The following is a 24,270-nucleotide window of genomic DNA, read 5'->3' on the forward strand; positions in this document are numbered from 1 at the left end:
GCGAAAAGCGGAAGGTAATGAAGGCGATGGAATGTACCATTTACGCTCGCCACCCTCCAGAGCAAGCCGGGAGCCCTGGAACGGACCATTACTCCACCCGAAGAAGGGGAGTATGGGAGGAGGCTGCAGCCGGTTGGGGCAATAGGTATAAGGAGGGGGAGGGTGAAAAAGAGAGATGTTTACCCTCTCAGTGCGCAGGCGCGGGAAACGAAGCCTCTAGTTCTTAAAGAGATAGAAACAACCTGACCTACTTTCTGTTGAGGTTGGTTCATTACATCTGCTTGATTCAGGCTCGGTTCTGTGAAGGAGCCTGCTTCCTCCAAGGAGCTCCATTCCAGGGAGCTCAGCTCACCCCTCTGCTTTGAATCATTTTCCCCTACCCCCAGCTTGGTGCTAACCCCTTTTAAAAATTAAATCATTCGTTCATTTCTTCATTCAGTAGACATCTGTTGAGCTTGCCTTGTGCTCTTGGGCCACTATGAGCTCACAGTGTGGTGGTGGAGACAAGCAAGTACACAAACCATCCCTACACGGTGTACCCACGTGTTGCAGCAGCTCAGGGAAGGGACTGACTTAATCATCTTTTGGGGAGAGTCTGAGGCCACGGCTTCTCTTTTGAGCTTGATCATAAAGGATGAGTAGGAGTTAGCAAGACCGAGTAGGGGAGAAAAGAAGAGAGCCCTCCAGGCAAGTGGACCAGAATACAAATGTAGGGAGGGGTGAAAAGGCCTGGCTTGTTTGGGAATGGGGAGTGTCAAGTGTGTTTAAGAGAGAAGTGAGATCCCTTGGGCTCAGCATAAACATCATTTCCTTTGGGAAGCCTTCCCTGAGCCTTAGATGAGCTTGGGTTCCATTGTTCTCAGAGCTCCCTGTAGTCCTGTCATAATGCACTTTACATGTATGTTGGTTGAGAGATCTGTCTGAACTTGTGAGGTATAAATGTGAAATGAGCATCTCAATCTCATTCTGATTATTAAGATTTTCCATCTTATAACTCAAACTCCTCCAGTGGTAGCCCAACTCATGGCTCCAGGGACTCTTAGAGTCCCTCTTCTTTTTATTGTTCTTCTTAATGTTGAGATGGGGGTTAGGAGTAAGCATTTTCTTAGGGGACCTCCTGTGATGACAGTTGGGGGCCATAAACAGCTTCACTGGGTACTGTGGTCCCTTGGGGGATTTGGGGGCTATCATTCCAGCTGACCCCAGCCCTTAGTCTCATGACACTTTCTTCTTTGCCTAAGACCTCATACTGTGGCAACTGCTAGTAAGTTGGCAGCCACAATTTCATCTACTCTCCACAGTCCAGACTCTGGGGTCTGTGACCCAAGCAAGATCCACCTTCCCTATCTGTATCTCTCAAACTTGAAAGGCAGTTCTTGCCACACACTTTCTCTCCATACCACATCTCTACCCCTGAGCACTTACAACAGAAACCACAGCTTAGCAGGCTTATGATAATATTTGTGGAATGAATGAGATAGCGCGCTGCCCTCACAGAGTTTACATTCTGGTTGGAGAAACAGACAGTAACAAATTCAGTACATACACAGGAACTCAGTTTGTGATAAGTGCTATAAAGGGAGGAAATTAAGTGACATCATGAAGAATAACCACAGCAAGGAGAGGCTACTTCCAATGGAAGAATAAGTAGTAATCTAGGTGAGGGTGACAGTGGCTTGGACTAGGGAACATCAGTGGAGACAGAGAGAAGTTGTACCCCTTTGGTGGTAGAATCCGTGATTGATTAAAGGGGGGTAGAGGGAGAATGAGAGAAAGGAAGAAATGAAGACCTCTCAATTTGACCCTTGCAACTAGGTAGGTGGTGTCATTTATGGAGATGAGGAAGACTGAAAAGGCATGAATCAAAGCTCCATTTTGAACGTGTTCAAGTTGACCATTACAGGTCTAGGCAATTGGATATACGGGTCTTGGAACTCAGAGGAAAATTCTGGGGATATAAACTTAGGAGTCCTCTGCATATAGATGGTGTTTAAAGCCATGGGATTGGATATGATTTGGAGAAGAGACTCAGGTCTGAGCTGTGGGGCCCAGCATTTGGAATTCTGGTTGAAAAGGATGAGTCTGCAAGGGAAGCATGAGAAGGGATGGCCAGAAAGGTAAGAGGAAAACCAGGAGAGTATGAAATACCGGAGGGCAAGAAAGGAGAGTGTTTTGAGATGGAGCAGCTCTTAGCATTCAGAATCCAACTTACGGCCAGAAAAAATGATCAGAATGCCAACCTGCTGTTTTTCTTCTGCATCCCATTTGTGTGCCCTTGCTCTGGGGCACTTCTCACCTCACTAGAAATTCTCGGCTTCAGACTTCAATTTCTGTTAAACTTAGATCTACCCTAAAATACAGGGACTGTCTCCATACCTAACCCAGTTATATACGCACACTCACCATGCTCATTCATCCATTCATACAATTATTCACATAATTATTGACTGCCTATTATGTGCCAGGCCCTGAGGATAGGATGGTGAAGGAAAAAAATCTAGTCTAGGCACTCAAGCCCCACTCAGGAGCTTATAGTGTATTGGAGAAGACACATAATCACTCAAATAAATATATGGTTACAAACTGAGAAATGCCATGAAAGAAAAGTATAGGGTATCGTGAGAGCCTGTCACAGTGTCATTTTGTTTAGATTATGCATGACATGCAAAGCATCTCCATCTTTCACGCACAAATCTTTACTGTGCCCCAAGGCTACCCTGGACAGAGACCTGGGGGACAGGGTCTAGTCTTGATCCTCCTATAAACTCGCTGAGTGACCTTGAGCAGGTCCTCTCCTCTCTTTGGGCCTGTTTCCTCTTCTGTACAATGAAAGGCTGAGAGGTAGACTAGATCACAGATTCTTAACTTAGGGTCCATAGATGGGCTTCAGGGATACAAAAATATATGGAAAAGTGTGCATTTTTTTTCTTCTGGACAGTGGGCCCACAACTTGCATCAGATCCTTCAAAGGGGTTGTGACCCAAAGAAACCCAAGGACCTAAGGAGCAGATAGTTGTGTGATAATGTAAGCAGGGAACACAGGTGACAAAATGATGGACTTGGGAAGTAAGTTTTTGGGGGCTGGCCCGGTGGCGCAAGTGGTTAAGTGCCTGCGCTCTGCTGTGGCAGCCCGGGATTCGCTGGTTTGGATCCCGGGTGCGCACTGACACACTGCTTGTCAAGCCATGCTGTGGCGGCGTCCCATATAAAGTGGAGGAAGATGGGCATGGATGTTAGCCCAGGGCCAGTCTTCCTCAGCAAAAAGAGGAGGACTGGCAGATGTTAGCTCAGGGCCGATCTTCCTCACAAAAAAAATTAATTAATTAAATTAAATTAAAAAAAAAATTTGGAAGTAAATTTTTGTTTCTTGGACACCATACCCCTCCCTTGACCTTCTCAATGTGTACAGTGATGGAAGAGAAGGCCCGATCCCCCTTCTGTGGATGGTGAAGCTTAGTCACCACATAATGGTGCCCTAGAGAAAGGAAACTACCATTGGCACCCCCTTTCCAGGAGAAGAACGAAGAAAGGTTCCCACTCCACACACTTGCTCCATGGTGACCTGCCCTGGCTCCACTCCATCTGATCCCCTATCATTCTTGGCTGGAGTATAGACACAAATGGATGTCCATACTAGAGGCAAGGTTGGGGAATTCGCTCCTCAAAAGAAAGCACTTTGAGATTAACTAAGATGTCTATAAATTAGAAATTCTTGACTCAACTTGTAAGAATGTCTAGCCAAAAGACAGCTGGCTTGGCATAATCTTCAGGACATCAAGATCCTGTCTCTTTCTTGTCTCCTCTAAGGATGTGAGAGGGAGATTCACATGGGGGCCTCTCTGAGGTGAGGTAGGTTTCCAACCTTTCCAGAACCTGTGTCTCAGTCTCCTGCCAAGGGTTGGCCATGCTATGGAAAAAAGAGGCACTTTCTTTCCTAGCCAAAAGACTGCAGGACCATGAGTTAGGGGTTGTGAGGTGTGTGTGGGGTGGGAGGGACAAAAAGGCAGAGACAACAGCCTGTGCATAGCCATTGTGTTTTATTGGATCTGGTGTATTTCTTATTTTACAAAATATACAGAGGAGCCAAAAATGCAAAGCAGTCAACAGTGTTCTGATGAGAAATGAGGCTCTCCGGGGCCCTTTCCCTCAGATCCTGGCTGATTGGGAGGGTGAGCTAAATGGGACAAGCAAGTGTATTAAGGGTGGCAGCATGGCAGGGGTGCTGACAATGAGGTGGGACCTGGGTCCTATGGTCCCTGCCTTCTAGGTGTGCTCAGGGGCATCTCTGGGTAGATTGAATAGAGCAAGAGAAGACCCTAGGGAACTGAGGAGGCTATGTGGGAGTTGGAATAGAGCCTGGGTAGTTCAAAGATTCTAATGAATGCCCCCACACTGGGTTCAGATGCTATGCCTGCCTCCCTCCTTATAGGGCATCCACTGGATAGTCCCTGACTCACTCTATGTCTCTAGAGGAAATGGCAAATGAAAACTTAAATTGTAGCCATCAGAGAGGGTAGGCTGAAACTTTGGCAGGTATCAGCCAGGACATCTCCCACTCATACTTCCCCTGCTGCCACCATCACCATACAAACAGGAAGGAAGGAAGGAGAGGAAGGAATTCCAGCGATGAGCCAGACATTAGGATCCCAGGCTCTGCTGGGATACTGACAAGGGTATGGAAAATGTCTGTGGTGTTTCCAAGGAGACAAGGTCTTCTGGAAACTCATATCCTGATGGCTTGGGGCAGCAGACCTGTGGGGCTCCAAGCTCCACAGCCTGGCATGCCTGAGCTCTCACTGATAATCTCCAGACCTTTCTGCTCTCTACCCTAGCCACCTCCTAGGACCTAACCACTGGCTCAGGCCCAAGATTTCTCCCTTTACATTCTTGTCCCCCTCCTACAGGGCTCTCAAAGGCTCTGGTCTGAAAGGGCAGTCAGTGCCCAAAGACAGAGCAGCCTCTCTGAGAAGGGAGTCTTAAGGGAAATGTTTATAAGATCAGGAATGGGGGAAGCACCATAGCAGGAGACATTTTGTCTAGTGTTGTGATTTCTAGAGTGGGAGTGGAAGGTGGAGAACCACTCAATTTCTACAGCAGGTGCACCCTCAACACTGAGCGTCAGGCAGGAAGGGGCTGGGAGCAGTTGGGAACGTCCCACAGATACGCTCTGCCCACTCCCTGACCCCTTCAGCTCCAGAGATCTGGACCACTGAATTCCCAGGCTCTTGGATTCCTACAGCCTCCGGGGCAGGACTAGGATGAGGACAGACCTGGGAAGAAAAGGGTGAGGTCCACTTGGACTAGGGCTACAGTATGGTCCCCCCAGGACAACTGATCCCCTCTCCTGGGGAGCTAGATGACATTGTCAAAGAGCTGCATGGACCTCATGATGTTCTCGTCCTGTAGCCATGGTGTGAGAGAGGCAGATTGGAGAGAAAGAGAAAGAAAAAGAGCTTGTCAGAGACAGGGAGAGGGACACTGAGTCAGAAATGGGACATTCAGAGAGGCAGCGAGGAAGGACACCCAGAGCCTCCCCGACTTGTGAAGGAACAGGATTTGGGAGTGATGGTGAGTTAGGGAGATGATACTTTGCCCAAAGGAGCCTTCCTCTACATCACTGAATCAGGCCCTAAGTCCAGACCAGGGAAATACGAAGGGCAAGGACCTGTACCTTTTGACAAGACTCAATGAATTCCTCAATGGTCACCACGCCATCCTTGTTCCTGTCCATCTTCTGCAAAAAGGTGGTCACATAGGGAGAACAGGAGGGAGGGCAGGAGAGAGGCAGGCAGAACTAGGATAAGTTCCCTGCTGGGACCTTGCCTCCTTTCCTTCCCTCCAGCACCCTCCAGACTACCCAGTCCCAGGCACCTGGAAGAAACTCTCCACGTGTTCCCTTGGAGCCTCCTCCCGGAGTGCAGGATACGTATACTTGCCCATCATGTCATAGATGGACTTCATGATATCAAGCATTTCCTGTTAGGCCAAGAGAGAAGAAGATCCCTCCTCAGAGCCTCTAGCCTCCAAACCAGGAGGCCGAGGGCCTAGGACAGACTCACCCCTTGCTGGTGATGCATACATGGGTCATGTTTGCCTCCTATGGACCCTCTGCACCTCCTCACACACATACAGCCCCTCCAGCTCTTCAGTTGTCCCGCACCTCCTTGGTGATGCAGCCATCCTTGTTGAGGTCATACAGGTTGAAGGCCCAGTTCAGCCTGTCATCTATGGTTCCCCGAAGAATCACTGACAAGCCAGCCACAAAGTCCTGGGAAGGAGGCAGGGGGTAACTGTGTCTTCAGATACCCTTCACCCAACCCCCTCTGTGGGTTCGGCCTGTAGAATCTGGCCCTGAAGCCAGAATCCTGAACCCACAAAACAGGCCTCTCTGGCCCATCTCCTCCAGCTCACCTCAAAACTGACCGAGCCATCATGGTTGGTGTCAAAGGCATTGAAGAGAAAAGTGGCATATGTGCTGGAGTCTGTAGGACAAGTGTGGCTAAGTAAGCTTGGCTTCCAGACCAGAGAGGGCTTCCTACCTCTATGGGGCTCCCCAAATCCTTCTTATCACTTGGCATTCCCAATCCCTCCAGAACCCTCTCCCCAACTCAGCCTATAAAGCCCAGTTCCTCTCTGGCTTTGCCCTCTCACCTCCTTGAGGAAAGAACTGGGAGTAAATCTGCTTGAAGTTCTCCTCATTGACAATTCCACTGGGACATTCCTGGGAGGGGGGGACAAGACTGAGAGCAGAGACAAAATCCCCTTCCACTCACACCCCTACCCACCCTCCATGCCCAGAGACTCCCAGAGAGAGCGAAAATTTTCATGTCTTCAGGGGGCTCACCATGTAGCTCTTCTAATGGGAGGCAAGACTCCTCCCCAGTGCAGAAATGAAAAAAAACACAGAACTAACCGGCCAGTCTACAGGGTGGGCCCCTACTCAAACTGGCCAGAACCTCCTGCTAGAAGTTGGATCTGCATTTGCCGGTGAAGGGGCTTTCCCTCCCCCTCCTCTTCCCTCTATCTCCCCAGAGCATCCTGGATAGGCTCCGCCCCCCCTGCCCCAACCCTAGCCCAGTTTGGCCTCGCTTTGCACTCACATTCTTGAAGCCCCGGTACAGGACCTGCAACTCCTTGCGCGTGAACTTGGTTTGTTCTTGCAGCTGCTCCAGACCTTCAGGCCGGTGACACACGGTGGATAGTTCAAACTCATCTTCCACGCTGTCTGCGGGGTCGGTATGTGGGGGGGGGGGGACAGCCGCGCCTCAGGCCCGGCCCCCATGACCCCTCTTCAAAATCACCGACCCATCCATCCCCATCCCCCCAATCTCCGACGCCGGAGAGCAGCCTGACAGTTCCCTGGACGCCGAGCCGAGGACATCAAGGTAAGCAGAGAAGAGGCTGGTCAGCTTTGTGGCCTATCAGCGGGCCCCGCCCAAGGCCAGGCCTCGCCCTGGAGCCAGGGGTCCGACTCAGCGCTGGCCCTGGGCCTTGATCCCTGGTTGGAGGGGAAGGCCCCCAGCCCCATGTTCGTCCCAGAAAGGGAGGAGTAGGAAAAACGTGTTCGAGAGGCGGTGTCTGAGAGTTGGAGCTCCCGGCCTTCCCTGACAAACTCAGATCCACCCAGCCCCGGCCTTGCTCCGCCCAGATCCTTCCCTCCAGCCAAGCCCCACCTATCCCAGCCATGCCCCAGCCATGCCCTGCCCAGCTGCAGGCAAGCTCCATCCAGACCCAACCCCTGCCCCCACCCTTAAGCCTTAGTGAAGGCCCCACCCCTGACGCCATCTCAGTCCTGCCCCAGCCCCCAATATCCAGTCCGCAGGCAAGTGCCCCCACCCCGAAATCCCAAAGCCCCCCTAACCCCGCCCCCACCAGGAGAGTAAGTCACCTGGGTCCAGCAGGCGGGGTCTGTGGGGGCGGAGGGAGGCTTGGGCGGCTAATGCTGAAGGGAGCGAACTGTCACCGAGAAAGCGGAAGACCCGGCCAACTGCAGACACACACCTCGTCCCTCACACTCACCGCAGATCTCACAGACCTGCGTGTTACAATGCACACAGCCCAGGCCCGTGCGCAAAGGCACACGTAACGAATGAGCACAAACACACATGAAAGGGACCCCACGCACGCATGCCTGCGGGACTGACGCCTGTCCTTTTTCCGAAGCTACCCCCAAGTGGGACCCAGCGGAATCAAACACAACGATACCCTCAAAAATAACTACAAAACGGGCCTTTACAGCTCGCAAAATGCAATATGATCCTGTGAAGTGGGCAAGGCCCAACAGAGGCTTAGAGACAAAACGAAGTCACTCAACTGGGGACTAGGCTGGGACTAGAAAATCCAAGTATCCTGGCATCTGGAGGAAGGTGGGCTCCATCCTCTACACTCGCATCCACCCAGTCATGGCACGGGTGACATACATCTCGAGGCCCAAAACATGCCCAGGGGCAGGGCCGGCGACCAGAGTCGCAGATGCTAAGCCAGCTGAGCGAGCTAACCCAGCTGAGCCACTACGGACCCTCGCAGTCGCCTGGTCCCGCCCTCGCCACACCTACACAGGCTCGGGCCTCAGGTACCACGCTGGCCACGCCCAAACACCCGGGTCCCGCCCGTTTTGCCAACGGGTGGCGCCCACAGACACTCAAGCCCCGCCCCCCAAACTGATCCACATGCTCCACTTCCTCAGTGCAGCGTAGCTACGCCCCCTCACACTTGAGCCATCTAGTGCCTACCCCACCCTTGCCACATTGGTCACACACACACACCACACACACAGGCCCGCTCCGTCACACTGGTCACACACACACACATACGGCCCCGCCCCCGGAAGCACAGGAGAGGCACTTGCTTTCACTGACTGAGGGCAGGGCTTGGGGCCCGCAGCATGGCAGCAGCTTGAGGAACCGCTGCTTCAGTGCTTTTTTAGTGGGCCCTGGAGGGTGGCCTGAGAAGAAAGAAGACCCCAGGAAGGCACATTAACCCCCACTGTCCCTCGGTTCCCTGCCCCCTCCCCACCATCACAAATCAACCCCAACTCGGGGCGGGGGTTGGGGGAGGATGGGCGAGAGTAGCTGGGGCAGGGTTAGAGGAGCCCAGTGGGTTTCACAGGCATGGCAAGTCCAACGAGGCAGCTCCAGCACCTTGTATAATGGGACACAGCCCGGGGACAGCGAGGCGGCCAGGTGGGGGGCGGGGGAGGGGGGACTGCATTGGTCTTAGTGTCTGCTGACCCAGTGCCCTTGGCTCCAGCGCTATGGCTCAGCCTCTGAGAGTGCTGTCCAACCCAAGGATCGCCTGGTAGGAACACCTCTCTCACACACACACATACAGTGACAGGTGTGTATAGTGCACATAGAATGATAAATCACAGAGTAATGTGATTTAGTAGATACAGTAACAGCTTGATACCCAATAACTCACACCCCATGGCCTAATTACACATGCACACAGACACACACGCACACTTTGACCTAGTACTCCTTAATACAAACATATACAAGTGTGATCTAGGAAAAACATGACACCCACATATAAGGACCCATACAGGCCATCTTTCACACAGCATGATCAAACCACACAAGAACACACAACAACCCTGGGACATCATGACACAGTGTGTTAAGGGCACTATGACACTCTGTGACCTTATGACATTATGACATATATCAAGGTCACCATGACACATACCCATATCATATTGTGACTTAGGTGCCCAGGGCACCCAGATACCTAAGACTGCACCTCACCCATAGAACCCGTGTTTGTCTTTGGTACACCCACCTTTCCCTCCTATAACCCCTCATTCCAAGGCACCTAGAATCTTCCTGCCAGTGGAACAGAGTTCCTCATCAGCTAACTCATCCACCTAAAAGTATGTCCCTTCCAGTATGGCTTACCTTTGAAGGTGAAATGATAGCAAACTTTGAGGCAATAACAGACCTTGGAGATGAGTATTTGGTGTAATGTGAGGCTACCCAGAGCCCACTGACCAGATTTCCCCTCACGTCCCCTTATTTACACACATGTCCTACAGCTCTAATTGCATTCCAGGGAGACCCTCTGCGCTCGTGTGTCTGTCTCCCAGATGTACCCACCTCCAGACTCCAGGGCCAAAGCCCACCGGACCTGGCACAATGAAGTTGGCCTCAGTCCATCGCTGGAGGGGCCCAACTTCCTTTGGTCTTAGGTTACTCTGGCATCCTAGGTTACTCTGGCAGGCCCTGCCCTCCCAAGCCAGGCTCCACCCTCAGGACAAGGCCCTGCTCCCAGGAGGTAATTGCTTGAAGTCAATGCCTTCCTCTCCTCCAACAGGAGTTGTGTCTCCCCACCCCCCCACCCCCACCCCCGACACACACACCTCAGGAGCTATGGAGAGGTGGGAGGGAGGCAGTGGAGGATCGATGGTGGCCTGGCCCCTGGCCTACGGCTCCATTAGCCCAGACTTTGGTTTCCTGAAGCCGGATTGTGCCTGGGGCCTCCGGTGGTGTAGTCGCTGCAGAACTGGGGGATGGCTCCCCTGCCTCTCTCATCTTCCTCCTCTTTACACATCCCCCCTTACCTGGCCCCCTCCTGCTCCCAGGACTCAGTCTCCTCTAAGCTCCCTGGAAGGTGGGAAGCGAAAGGGGCTGCCTTCAGCCTACAGGACACCTGGGTTTCCTGGATGACTCTCTTCCCACCAAATAGTCTAAAGGGGATGGCAAGTTAGAGCCCAACTGACTTCATCTTTTCAGGACTAGATGAACCCCAGTTCATCTAGGACCAACCCCAGCTCCTCATCCCACCTCAATAAATGCAGCGGAGGATGAAGGGTGGGCTAGGAGTTTTCTGCTCTTACTGAGCCCTAGAGCAGGCAATTCAGGGACCTTCCTCTTGTTCCCAGCTCCCTTCACTTCTTTTCAGTTCTCCCAGGTGTCTACCCTGCAGCCCTCCTATCATGGTTCTTGCCTGTTTTCCTGTTTCTGATGAAACTGGGGAACAGCCATGCTATGGAGCTGCACAGTTCATATGAGAGAAGCCAAAACTCTCCGGGAGAGGCAGAACGAGCTCCACTCTCTACCTCCAATATCACTCTCCCCACTTGACTTTGGGGTGGGGTGGCGAATTGATTTCCCATTCCCAATGTCTAGGTCCTGGAGACCATTCTACCTTTGGATCCTGAGAGGAACTGAGAGAGGCAAGGGAGCTTGGGAAGCAGGATCCCTGATCTGATCCACCGCTCACCCTCATGCCAGAGCTGATCTATAAATGTCTCATTCACAGTGTTCCCACTACTGTCCCTCCAGAACCCACTCTCATTCCAAGCCTTGGGTATGGAGCTGGTATATCCTCAGGGAACTCTGGAAACAGCCACACACACAATCCAGTACCCACAGAGGCTCAGCCACACATCCTGTCCCTTCAGGCACAGTCATATCCACCATCTCACAAAGCCACACACCCTGTCACTCTGACACATTAAATCACATCTCTGTCACATAGAGCAGGCGCACATAGACACACACTTTGTCCTTTTTACACACATGAACACACAGTCACACCCCCTGAATCTCTCACATACTGAGTCCACACACACATACTCTGTAACCTACACCTGCAAGGATGGAGATGTGGAGAGTCATACGCATCTTCAGAGCTGCTGTGGGCCCCCTGGCCCCAAAAGGGAATTCCCAGAAGTCTGGTGTTATCTCAGAATCCCTGGAATCTCCTTTCTCTACTCCAGATACTGTTGCCTGTCTGCAGACCTCTCCTCATGTCTCCCAGATTCCCCTCATCTCCATACCCCAGTCCTCTTATGCTGTACCCCTCATCACCTCCCCAAACACCCTGTCCCCTGGCCCTTGCCCTTCACTCCCTCAGACACCCAGTCCCCCAGATTCCCTCCTCACCTCCCCCAGATCCACTCCTCGAGTCCTCCTCTTTACCTCTTCCAGATGTCCTATTCCTCAGGTACCCCTCCTCACCTCCAGATGCCCTATCCCATCACTAACTTACTCACCTCTGCCCTCAGTCATGAAGTCAGAGTAACCTCCTCCTCAATGCTACAGCCAGCTGTCCCTCCAGCCAGCAGCCCAGTCATGCCCAGATAGCTGAGTTACCTTCCAAGGAGACAGGCTCAAAGAGGCCAAACTGCTCCAGGACCTTGACAAACAGAGCGAGGACCACAAGCACAGCAACCATCTCCAGTCCTTCCAGGTTCATGGTGGGCCTGGGGCATGGCTCTACCAGCTGAGGCTCAGACACGCTGGCCCGCCCTCCTTACACCACCTCCCCCTCAGGCTCCCCAGCCTGAGTAGGACTGCCTGCAGCCTCCCTCCCCCTCTCCCTCCCTGGATCTCCTCCCTCTCCCCCCCTTACCCCGCCTATGCCCCACAGGCCTCCCAACCACAGCCTCCCAGCCACAGCCTCTTCCTCTTAACAGGGCCACCTCAGCCTATGGACTGGCATCTCCTCAGAAGGCTTTGGAGTGAAGGATATGGGCCAGAACAGGCCAGGACAGAGGAGGGAGGCAGCGACCTGCCTGTCTCTGAGGACAGTTTCCCCCAGACACCCTGTGGCTGCTCTGTGCCAAAGTGAGGGGGCAGAGGGAGGAGCTGTGCTTAGGGAAAAGGCAGGGAAGGGCAGTGCGTATGTATATGAGAAACAATGAGCTGCATATGGATAAGTAATAGATGTATGGGTCAGAATATGTTATGGGCATCTGGGTGTTTTCTCGTGTGTACATTCCTGTGTTTGTCTGTATGGAGAGTATATGTATCTCCTCTTATGTGTGCCTGTTTACACATGATTGTGCACCTATTAGGTGTGTGTCTTATATATCTGCATATGTGACCTGGGTGTCTACGGTATGTGTGTGTGAGTGTACTGGAGTATTTCTGAGTGTGTATAGGGTGTGAGGTGTCTGTGTTTTAGTAGGGTGTGGGACGTGGGTCTGAAGATTGGTAGTATGAATGTGTCCTATAATTAGGAGTATGGGTCTGCGGTGGTTGTGTAATTGTATCTGCATGGAACTGTATGAGAATATGGGGGGGAGAAGGCAATGACCTCTCTCAGTCAGGAGGACACCACTAATATTGATTGTGGTTGCCATGGAGACTGTGAAACGGAAAGCACTCTCTTCCCACCGGCCACAGACAGGGAAACTGAGGCCCAAGGGAGGAGGATTAGGTCCAATAGCTGGGGCAGGAAAAAGGCTGCTTAGCCTTATCACGACCCTCTGGGGAGGGGACTTACTAAGGCTGCCTTAGGGACCAAGAGACTCAAGATCCTTGGGAGTGGAGGGGGGACTGTGCTCTTCCCTTCCTCCTGGCTGGGTCCTCACCTAGGAGCTGCCAAAACCCTGCCTGCTCCTTGGGAACCATTATTGAGCTAATAGAGAAGTCCAGGGTAGGAGGGAAATCTGAACTTTCTAAGGGAGCCACCCCCTACCCCATGGTGTCCCCTGCTCCTGGAGCATTCCTGGAGCCCTCCCCCATCTTCCCTGCTCGTTCCTGGTGGTGGTGGTAGCGGTGGTGGTGGTGTGTGTGTGTGTGTGTGTGTGTGTGTGTAGGGGGTTGGGGAGAGCCCTGCAGAGCCAATGAGCCAGAAGACAAGAGCCTCTGAGTTATTGCCACAGCTGGCTAACGTTGACTGAGCACTCACTATGTGCTAGATAATGTGCTATGTGCTTACAGACATTATAACATTGAATTTTCACAATAAACCTATGAAAGAGGTACTATTATCTCCACATATAGGTGGTAAAACAGATAAAAGGAGGTTAAGCAAATCTTCAAGATCAATTAAGTGTCAGAGCTTCAATTTTAACCCAGTCTGACTCGGAGCCTGCACTCTAAACCACCACACTACACTGGCTCCCTTCTTAGATAGCCTGCCCATCCAGGAGGCCCAGTTTAAGAGGACTGACTCCAGAGGAAGCCCTCCCCCCTTGTCCAGCTCTGGGATGAATGTGTCTCAGCCGCAATTGTGCAGTGGTGGTCCAGGTGGTGGCTGGTCCCTAATGCTTCGAGGTTCATTGATCTGCAGTTCTACACGGCCACCACATGGGGTCAGGCATCTATCTCAAGCCATATCTTACCCCTTTCCTCTCCTCCCACCCCCCAACATCCCAGGAAGGAGTGGAAAAGAGGACTGGGAATGAGGGCTGGGAATGAGGGCATGCCTCAGGCAGGCTTAGTTCTCTGCTTGGCCCTCCCCCCCTCCCCCAGGAAGAAGTCAACTCAGGGATTGCTTTCAGTTTCTCACACTTTAGAGGTTACAGATTTACAGATGAAACCAGCAAATATCTCCCTATCACTATCCACATTCCACACCTGGCATTTAATACCCTTCTTTCTACCTTCATCAGCATATCCCTTTTTTTCAGCCAGTTTGGCCTCTTCACTGTCCCCTAAACACACCAAACTCGGTGCTATCTCTGTGTCTTTGCTCCTGCTATTCCCTCTGCCTGGGATACCCTCCCTTCTGCTCTCCTTCTATCCTACGGTTCTTACCTATCCTTTAGAGGCAGCTTAAATTCTCTTCCCTTCAGAGCCTCCAGCCATCAGCGGGCTCCCAGCTCCCTGAATTTCTCCTGAACTCATTGTTGGGCCCTCAAAACTCAGCACTTAATACTGTAATGTTATTAGCGGGAACAGTAAAAGGAGGCAGTGTAGCATGGTAGGTAACAGCGTGGGCCACGGTGCCAGACTCCCTGGCTTCAAATCCTAGCTTTGCCACTTACAATTAACTGGGCAAGTTTTTAATCTCTGTGTGCCTAGGTTTCCCACCTCATATGGTTGTTGGGAGGAATAAATGAATTAACATATGGAAAACTATTAGAATAACTCCTGGCACAGAGTAACAGCTGAAGTGTTTGCTACCATTATCAATAACATGACACTCCCCCCTTTACATTTCTATAGCTCTTAACAATTCATAAAGGATTTCCACAAACATTGTTATCTTGATGGCTTCTCATGACAACCCCATGAGGTAAACAGAGTGAATAGTATTGTGCTCATTTCACTGATGAAATGAGGCCCAGAGAGGTAAAGGGACTTGCTCAAGGTCACCTAGCTAAGAGGAGATGATGTGGATTTGAACCCAGATCTTTCTGAATCAGTCCTGTTTCCTCAACTAGATTCCAAGCTCCTCGAGGGAAAAGATATTAAAAAATTGGACCTATACAAATAGAGTTCCAGGCTCTGAGCTGGTGCCTATGGAACAAAGGTGAACCAAACACGGTTCTGGCTCCCACTGGACAGGGAGAGACAGCCCACTGAGAGAACTATCAAGCATCTATTCATTCAAAAAATATTTGTTGTGTGCCTACTATGTGGTAGAATCTGTTCTAGGCAGGCCACGAAATGAACTATAGTAAAAGCTTTCTAACTGGGAGGCCAGGAAAAACTCAGAGAGGGTATTTTTTTGAGCTGGTTCTTAAAGGATGGCTAAACTGTCAACAGCCCACCTTAACAAAGGGATCAACATTTATTGAGCACATTTTGTGTCCTGGATATTTTACATATATTATCTCACTTAGTCCTCATAATAAACCTGAGAGGTAGGGTCTATTATTCCTGTGTTTATAGGTGACGTGGTCAGAGTGAGTAGTAGTATATCCATTTTGTAGACGAAGGAATTGAGGCTCAGAGAAGTGATTTTCCCATGATAACACAGATGATAAAGGATGGATCAAGACTTGAATCAGAACCAATGATCTGCCAGCTCCCTCAGGCTGTCTCTCCAATGTGTGTGGGAGTATCAAGGAATCCTGGGTGACTATAGCTTATGTCATGTTGGAAGAGCTATGAGTGATAAGATCAACAAGGGTCAGATTCCATGGAGCCTTGAATGCCAAGCGAGACTATCTGGATTGAAAGAGGCAGCACAGCAGCATCTCCCTGCTCTCTGCTGGTGATTCCCAGAGGGACAGACTGACAACCTTGCAGCCTGTTGCCCTGTCTCTGGACCCTCCTCTTCCCTCTCTCACCTCTACCTTCAACCTTCAGAGACCTTGACTCAGCCTCACAGAGACTCAAGATTCTAAATCAACCAGGCATTTGATGGGAGGGCCTGTCAGAAGCAAAAGAGCAAGTTGTTTTTCAGGCTCTCCTTTCTCCCCACTCAGAGACCTCTCAAGTCTCAGGGCCCTGTGAGAAACTTGCCCAGATCTGTCCTCCCCAAGCATCACTGTGCCACTTAGCTCTTCACCCAAAGGAGTGAGGTCTTAATGGAAGCACTTCAGGTAGAGTGAGGGCTCAAGGAAAAACTATCTTGAAGCATTAAGTGGGCCCTCCCAGGTCCCTCAAATCTCACCACAGAGATACTTCTATCATTTAGTCATTTACCTCCCACAGTTCAAACCTGGAGTAATACTGCCGTATGGGGGGACCCATCCTAAGCAAGTGTCCCACTTTCCCATCTGCACTTGCTCCCCCAGTGAAGACCTCAGCCAGTGAAGACCGCAGAGCCCTTCTCTCAGTCCCTCAGCCCCACTACATTCCCAGCCAGGCCAGAAGACACAGCAGCCCCCAGCTGCATCAGGTGATTAATGACCTCCCTAGGCCTTGGGGCTATTTCGGGGCCTGGAAGTCATGCCTGCTATGATTGAGAGAAGGCCCTGCCTGGCTCCAGCCATCTGTCATTGGAGACAGGCCCAAGCAGGGGGCTTGGCGGATGCATGCTTCCCCAGAGACTTCCAAGCATGGCTCTGGCTCAGCCCCATCTACCCCGCTTCTGGGGAGCACACGGCAAGGAGAGCCTATACTCTAGGGGCTCAAGTGGATACCATGGAGAGAGCCAGAGAACTACACATCCCAGAATGCCACAGGGCTAGGTTGTTTTCATCTCCCCAGGTCAGGTGGGGAGGGGAAGCTGGGTTTTGTGGGACCTGCCCAGGCAGTCTTAAGAAAAGTCAAGTGGAGGTGTTTGCAAATCTCAGCAGTGCCATGATATGCTACCCACAATCCACATATCATAAATTCCACAAATCACACACCAAGGTACAACCTTGTGAAGGCTAGACAACTAACTTAGTGGGACTCAGGAACCCCTAACCCCACTCTAAAGCATAGAATTCCAGGTACATGCAGTTTCAGTCTCAAGGATATGCAACCCCAGGGATGCACAGCCCCAGTGAACACAACTCCAGTGATGCACCACCTCCTTACTACAGGGTCCCAGAGATAGAAAAAACGGTGGCATATAATCCTCATGCCACACAAATCTATCCATCCCGTCACACATGAACTCACTAGCTGAGTTCATGTTGGTCTAGTCCCACCTCAGGATTTTTTCCTTCTGGATACTGACCCCAGTCATCTTTAAATCCCATTAAATTAAGCAATTCAGTAAAGGACTGTGCCTTTTCCCTGCTCTGCTGCAAGTTTCCTCTTTTTATCCCTGTGAGGGGCCTTGCCGCTTACATCCCTCTGCTTGAGGCCCCCTCCTCTGCCCTCAATGAGAAGCCCTGCCCCCTCCTCCACCATTGTGAGGGACCATGATGCCTCTTCTCCTTTCCTCTTTGAAGACCCCCTATCTCCTCCACCTTCTCTGTAAGGGACCCTATCCCTAGCTCTACTTCTGTCAGGGGTCTTGCCCTTTAAACCCTTTTCTTTAAGGGATCCTGCTCCTTTCATCTCTGTGAGGGGCCCTTTCCCTCCCCACCTCTGTAAGTCTATCCCACTTCGCTCACTTTCTGAGGGGGCCAGACCCTTCCTCCCTTCCTCATACCTGGCGACAGTGACCCAGTCACCAGCTGATAGAGGGATCGCGCTGCCTGCCCCAATGGGCTCCGGCATCTGCGGGGGCATCGGTTCATGGTTCGGCAGAGAGCGCGGTAGCCAAGCTCCGCCCCCAAGGCTCTGTGCGGTCTGGTCTCCGCCCCCAGCCTAGTGGGCCCTGCACGGGCGGCGCCGGAGGGCCGGATCGGCAAGACTAAGATCTCAGACATCAGCGCCTCCTTCCGTTCCCTATCTTCTCTGGGACGCACGCGGAGAGCTCACCCTGGCCCCATCATCTGAAGCACCCGCCCTCAAAGTTCCTAGACAGGGGAAGGGACGGGGGAAGGGGAAAGCAGGCACGGACTCTACTCATAGCCTTCTCTGGAAATGTTTTCCGGATTTCTGATGGGGAAGCGGGCACCCATGGGTTTTTAAAAGAGAGCTAGAACGGGAATGAACCTTATCTCTTATTGCCCTTCTTCGGCTCCTCCTTTTCTGCCTGTCGCACCCCTCCTCTTCCCATTTTGGCACAGAGATGCGAAGGGGTAAAAGGACATAAGTTGTCATGGCAACTTCCCACATTTCCATACTTCCTAACCCAATGGGAGAGACAGCAGGAGCGAGGAGGAGGAACTGGCCAGTGTATTGGAGTGGCAAAGAAGAGGCAGCAGGGATGTGCCCCTACTGGTCTCTGTCTCCTGGCTCTGAATCCCTTTCTCTCATAACTGTTTGTTTTGTATCCCTCTGTCCTGGTCCAGCGGGTTCACAGACTCTCCTATCGTATGCTGACTGCCAGCCAAATGCATCAGGAGAGAAGGAAGGAGAAGCCCCCCTCAGTCCCAGCCCTGACCCCTTTCCCGGATTATACTCAAAGTAAACCCTTCCAGGACCCACTAACGCATTCAAACTGCTGGGAGAGCCTACAGGAGTCACATTCTGACTCCTCAGACTGGATCCCACATTTTTGGCTTAAAATCCTACATTTATGAGGCGAGAGTCATCTCCGAACTCGATGCAAATCTTGCCACTTGATCTGGCAACATCCCCATTTGGAATCAGCTCCGCAAGCATGGCCCCTCTAAGACCACACGGGGGCGCCCCAGTCCAGGGAACGATATTTATGGCCAGAGGGACGCGACTACGGAGATCCCAGGCCCAAGGACCCAAGCTCAGGCCTTGGTCAGCCAGGTCCCAACCCTCTCATCTTTTCCAGGCCTTTCTTCGCTTCCGGCTAGGACAGGACCGCCGCTGATCACTGCCTTTTTCCACCCTGCCGCACTAACAAGCGGCCCTACCGGGCTAGAAAGACCGAAAGGGTTAGATGAGTGGCAGGGTGGGGCTCGGATTTTTTTTCCCCTAAAAGTCTCCCCAGCTTTGAGCCTTGGGTGGGAGTGGGGAAGGAAACCGATCGAGGGCCCCCAGGATGTCCTGAGGTATGACTTTAGGGGCCCCTCCCTGTCAGCCTGATGGGCCAGGATGACGGGAGCCAAAGACTACCCCCATGTCTGATCCCAGGAATCCCGCCTGCACCGGAAAGGAACTTTGGGAACTCGGAAGGCCCGGCTGCACCTCCACCCTGCGCGATCTTCAGCACCGCGGACAACGACTAGCCTTCGGCTCAGGCGTCTCTGAGCATCCAGCGCCTTAAAGTGCAGCGTCCCACCCACATTTGTCACCCTCTATGAGGTAAGACCTCCTTCAAAAGGAGAGCTCCTGGCAGTCCTATTTCTACTTTCCAAGTCGTGTGTGGAGCTATCTACAGCAAGGATGCTGATGATGTGGAACACAATTCTTGACGCTTGTCAAGATTTGACCTATTTCCCTTGGGAGGCAGGCAGGCAGGAAGTATTATTCCCCATTTTACAGATGAGAAAAGTGAGCCCCAGAAAGCAAAAGTTATACATAGTTGGTACTTACACTTCCATTCCTGCACCTTCCAATACAAGTGCTTCCTCATCTTCACCCAATCTCTGATTCAAATAGCCAAGTGGGGAGGGGATGATTCCACTAAAGGGAAAATCAATTAAAGCAGGAAGCAAACACTAACTAATGTGGTGCTAATGAGCGCCCTGGGGCCCTTACTACTCTCAAGGATCCCGAGTTGGTGAGTGAAAGCAGAGCCAGACCGATGGACCTTTGGATTCCATCCAGTTCTGAGGCACATCTAGGTCCTGCCTGAGCAGAAGAGCTCCCCCTTCTGGGAGGCTCTGCAAGGGACCAGGACCTCCCTGGGGTCAATGAGTTGGGGAGACACCTTCTCAATGCATTACATCCTAATCCTCTCCCCCACCCCCAAGTCTTAACCTCACTCCCCTCAAGACAGACGAAGATCAAAGCCTCCCTCCACCTCCCCGGCTTGTTTCAAACACAGGGGAGACAGTCTTCCTCCTCCTATTCTCTGTTGAAGTTCTTGAGCATGCTGCAAAATGAAAGACAGAAACACACACGTACATGGAAATGTACACAAGGTGACACAGTCACCCACACAAACACATGGATCTGCCTACCAAACCCAGAAATATGCACAGGCACAGATGTACTGGTCTCACATACCTCCCCAATGTGGGAAAGAGAGGATGCCTGGGCAGCTTAGTGGTTTGGGGAGGCCACATGGCACCTCCCAGGCCTAGAGCTTCTATCTCTGGGTCTGGAGGGGAGGCAAGAGGGTATGTTTTCCTCTGAGTTTGGGTGAAGTTCTGGGAGGGTGGTTGGGGGTTGAAGGAGCTTCAATTGTAAGAATGATCTCCGAGGGGTCCTGCCCGGTGGTGCAAGCGGTTAAGTGTGCGCGTTCTGCTTTGGCAGCCCAGGGTTCGCCGGTTCGGATCCCAGGCGCACACTCACGCACCACTTGTCAGGCCATGCTGTGGCGGCATCCCATATAAAGCGGAGGAAGATGGGGCCAGCTCGGTGGCTTAGCGGTTAAGTGCGCGCGCTCTGCTACTGGCGGCCAGGGCCTGGATCCCGGGCACACACCAATGCACCGCCTCTCCGGCCATGCTGAGGCCGCGTCCCACATACAGCAACTAGAAGGATGTGCAACTATGACATACAACTACCTACTGGGGCTTTGGGGAAGAAAAAAGGGAGGAGGATTGGCAATAGACGTTAGCTCAGAGCCGGTCTTCCTCAGCAAAAAGAGGAGGATTAGCATGGATGTTAGCTCAGCGCTGATCTCCCTCACAAAAAAAATAAAAAATAAAAAAATAAATAAAGTGGAGGAAGATGGGCACAGATGTTAGCCCAGGGCCAGTCTTCTTCAGCAAAAAGAGGAGGATTGGCAGATGTTAGCTCAGGGCTGATCTTCCTCACACACACACAAAAAGAATGATCTGTGAGTACTTTTGGGGGGCTGACCCAGCACTAACCAAAGCTTCCCCACAGGGGCAAAGTGCTGCTCCTGGGAGCCAAGCTTGGCAGCTGGGCACTAGAGTACCTCCTTGGGTCCACCTGTGCTATTTGTAGAAAACATGGGGAAGCAGTGGTGTGCACTAATGACCCCCTTCTGCACCAGGAAGCCAGAGAGGCAGCAAGGGTAAGACATGTCATTAACACTCACAGAGCCCCACTGCAGACATCACCACAGGAAAGTACATAATCAGCATCAAATGCCAGTATAATCCACATAGTTTCACAATCATAAAACACAACACAACCCACTTTAACAAATGCTCGCCCTAGGAGGTTCACAGTCATAAAGTCTTACAAAGAGACATATCACCATAAAGTAAAGCCCTGACATGTTCTGGTAATCACATGCCACTTGATACAGAATCACACACTCAAAGCACAGAATTGCATATAGACGAGAGACACATGGTCAAAGCAACTTCATTAGTACAATCAGGGTCCTACACAACCTCACTCAAACATCTGACAAGATCATACAGTTGCACAGCCACACGCAATCACATTCACCCTGGCTGTCACCAAGCCCATGGCACATGGCAACCAGCTGTGGGAGGTGCACACACATATACACACAGAGACACACACAAAGAATGACAGGCGTTCACGTACGTAACACCTCCCACTTCAGACGACACTCTTCCAGCCTTGTGTCACACACGCCCACACCTGCTGCCTCTCCCACCTTCCCACCTGCTCTCCCCCAACCCCCGAGGGACCTAAGTCTGTGAACCCCAGCCTCCTGCCGCCTAGAACAGCGGGGAGGGTGCCTGGAAATGGGGCAGAGTGTGGGTAAGGGCTGGGCCCAGGGTCAGAGAGCGTTAAGGGGTGGGGGTGGGGGGTCTGCCCTCCCTGCTTTGACTCCGGAGCCACCGACTCACCCGTGAGCTGGTCATAGGATCCGTCCAGGTCTCGGGAATCGGACAAACTCTCGTTCCGGCCCTGGCCCCGCATGGCCCCCGGCGTCCCCCTCCCGTCCCACCTGGGCCGTGGGAGGGGGTGCCGGGTGGCCGGGATAGGGCGCTCACAAGGCGCCCCCTGGCGGCGTAACGCGCTGCTGGGGCTGGGGGCCGGGAGAGTCCGGGCTGGGGCTGAGCGTTTGGGGGCTGGGCTGGGCCGCGCAGGGGTCTAGGGCCCACCTGGGGGTCCTGGGGCAGGAGCGGGAGGCTTGGGCAGTAGGTGAGCGCAGAGCTGGAGGCAGAGCGGAGCTGAGAGCAGAGCCGGAGCGAGCTGCCTCTCTCCTCCCGCCCCCTCCCCGCGGCTGTCACCGCCGCCTCCCCCCTTTGGCGCTGCCGGGATTGGCTCCCCCTACCCCCGCCCCCTCCTCTATGCAGCTCGGGGGAGGCACCCGGTGAAAGGGTGAGCTGGGATGTGCAGGGAGACTGGCTGGGTGGCTCTCCAGCAACACTACTCCCTAAACCTGAAGCCAAGGATCTTGGGGGTGGAAGAGGGAGCCGAAGGCCCCCCTGTGAGGAAACCCCACCCCGCAATTCTCAGGCACTCCTTCCCCCACCGTCAGCACTGGTAGGGTATGTCTCTGAGTCCCCTGTCCCGAAAGTCTCCAGGTCAGCCCCTGTTTTCTCTGTTGTTCTCCTATGTATGGGTCTCTGTGGCCCCTGCCAGTGCCCACCCTGCTTGAAGGAGTCTGAGGATGCAGAGGAAAGGTCAATGCAGGCTCTAATACAGGCTCACCTCAGGCCAGTGGACTTTAATTTTCTCTTCTCTCAGAAGGATTCCAACCCTCACCCACTCCAGGGCCCTGTCTCTGGGCCCCATTCACTCTCAGGGTGCCTTCTTCCCTGATCTAACGACCCCCATGGGCCAACTGGGAAAAAAAGGAAAAGAAAGTGAACCAGGTCAGTGTCTTAAGACTTTCTTGCTCTTTTGTTCCTTTTTTTTTTGCTTTCAACTTTCCTGCCCTTCTCTCTTCTGTTACCTGCCCTGTCCTAGATTCCTTCTGTTTTCCAGAAGATTTGGGGATCCAGGTGAGGATACAGTGGGGAAGAAATATCCTTGTTATGAGGCCCCCTTCTCTTAGGTTAGCTCCTTTTCTGAAGCCAGGGGCTAGCATAAAGCTTGGCTACTTCCAGCTCCCAGGAATGACTACTGAATGACTGAGCCTACATGTCTGACCTTCCCCAGGATGCCTCCTGGGCTCCTAGCACAAAACCCCACCACCCACCATGAAGATGGGGGTGGGCAGTGTCTGGTGGGTCTAGATGGCATGGTGGCAGGTCCCAGGTAATCCTGCCTGCCCAGTGGCTCCTCTGAGACTGAAAGCTTCAGCTCAAGTGACCAGCATATTTAATCTCTTCAACTGCATTTTATTTCTAAGTACTTGACTGAATTAACCCAGCAGGAATTGTGGTGGGAGTTCAGGCATGAGAGGGGGACAAGCAGCTGAAGAAGGATTGTCTTTGGGAGCAATGCCCTATTCCTGGCTCCCCCCTGACTCTGGAGGGTCCTCCACAGACCTGGCAGAGACACTGGGACATGGACAGAGCATGGGCAGCTCCTTGTGGGGTTGAATTCTAGGAGAGGATGGGACTCCTGTTGGGAGTTCTTAGAATAGGTATATGTCAATGAGCCAAGACATGGGCCTTTACAATGGAGGGCAAGGAGTTCTTTGCTTATTGCCTCATGCCCCAGACCTGCCCTTGTTCATTTCATAGGAAAGGCTGGTATGAATTCAGAAACGGCCCAAATGGGCTGGCTGACCTCCTCAACACCAAGTCTGGAGATGAGGGAACTCTCTTCTTCCTCCTTTCACCCAGAAGAAAGGGAGGCTACAAATCTCTGAACTGAACTGGCTTCCAGCAGGCCCAGGAGACTCAGGAGGAGAGTCTATAAGGATAGGCATGGGTCCCCTAACCAGATGGGACCAGTACCTGGGGGATTACCTTAACTCTGTCTTTAAGAAATGAGTTTTGGGTAATAGAGATTGAGAGAGAGAAAAAAAGACACTAAAAAGACTGTCCCATACAAATCAATTTTTAATAACTTCAACTTGCCACCAGCTTCCAGCTCCAGCTCCTGTGGGGTTTCTCACTGTGGAAAACACTAAATGCCCCAGGCTGAGCTATCCATCTAGTGATCAGAGATGACCCAGCTCCTGGTTTCTTAAGAATCTACATCTATACATGGCAGCATGTTAGTGGATTCT

The 24,270-nt window shown here is 52.2% G+C and overlaps 1 protein-coding gene across 12 annotated transcripts; it reads right to left on the reverse strand.

Moving 5' to 3' along the window:
- Positions 1-131: 131 nt before the first annotated feature.
- Positions 132-22,304, reverse strand: KCNIP2 (potassium voltage-gated channel interacting protein 2). 12 transcript variants are annotated; one of them, XM_058543829.1, is made up of 10 exons: positions 21,989-22,304; positions 8,849-8,944; positions 7,889-7,987; positions 7,101-7,225; positions 6,652-6,721; positions 6,412-6,482; positions 6,161-6,268; positions 5,872-5,976; positions 5,672-5,734; positions 5,180-5,400 (listed from the first exon to the last, which is right to left on the reverse strand). In XM_058543829.1, the coding sequence occupies exons 1-10, from the start codon at positions 22,059-22,061 to the stop codon at positions 5,353-5,355; spliced, it is 858 nt and encodes a 285-aa protein (XP_058399812.1). In that variant the 5' UTR covers positions 22,062-22,304; the 3' UTR covers positions 5,180-5,352. The 12 variants fall into 12 exon arrangements, with proteins under 12 accessions (XP_058399806.1, XP_058399809.1, XP_058399810.1 ...); XM_058543826.1 differs by lacking the exons at positions 7,889-7,987; positions 8,849-8,944 and adding an exon at positions 19,620-20,121 and having other exon boundaries at positions 4,021-5,270; positions 21,989-22,301; XM_058543823.1 differs by lacking the exons at positions 5,180-5,400; positions 7,889-7,987; positions 8,849-8,944; positions 21,989-22,304 and adding exons at positions 132-3,475; positions 17,713-19,613.
- Positions 22,305-24,270: the final 1,966 nt, after the last annotated feature.

This window comes from Diceros bicornis, chromosome 6 (assembly GCF_020826845.1).
Source record: "Diceros bicornis minor isolate mBicDic1 chromosome 6, mDicBic1.mat.cur, whole genome shotgun sequence".
Lineage (NCBI taxonomy): Eukaryota > Metazoa > Chordata > Mammalia > Perissodactyla > Rhinocerotidae > Diceros > Diceros bicornis.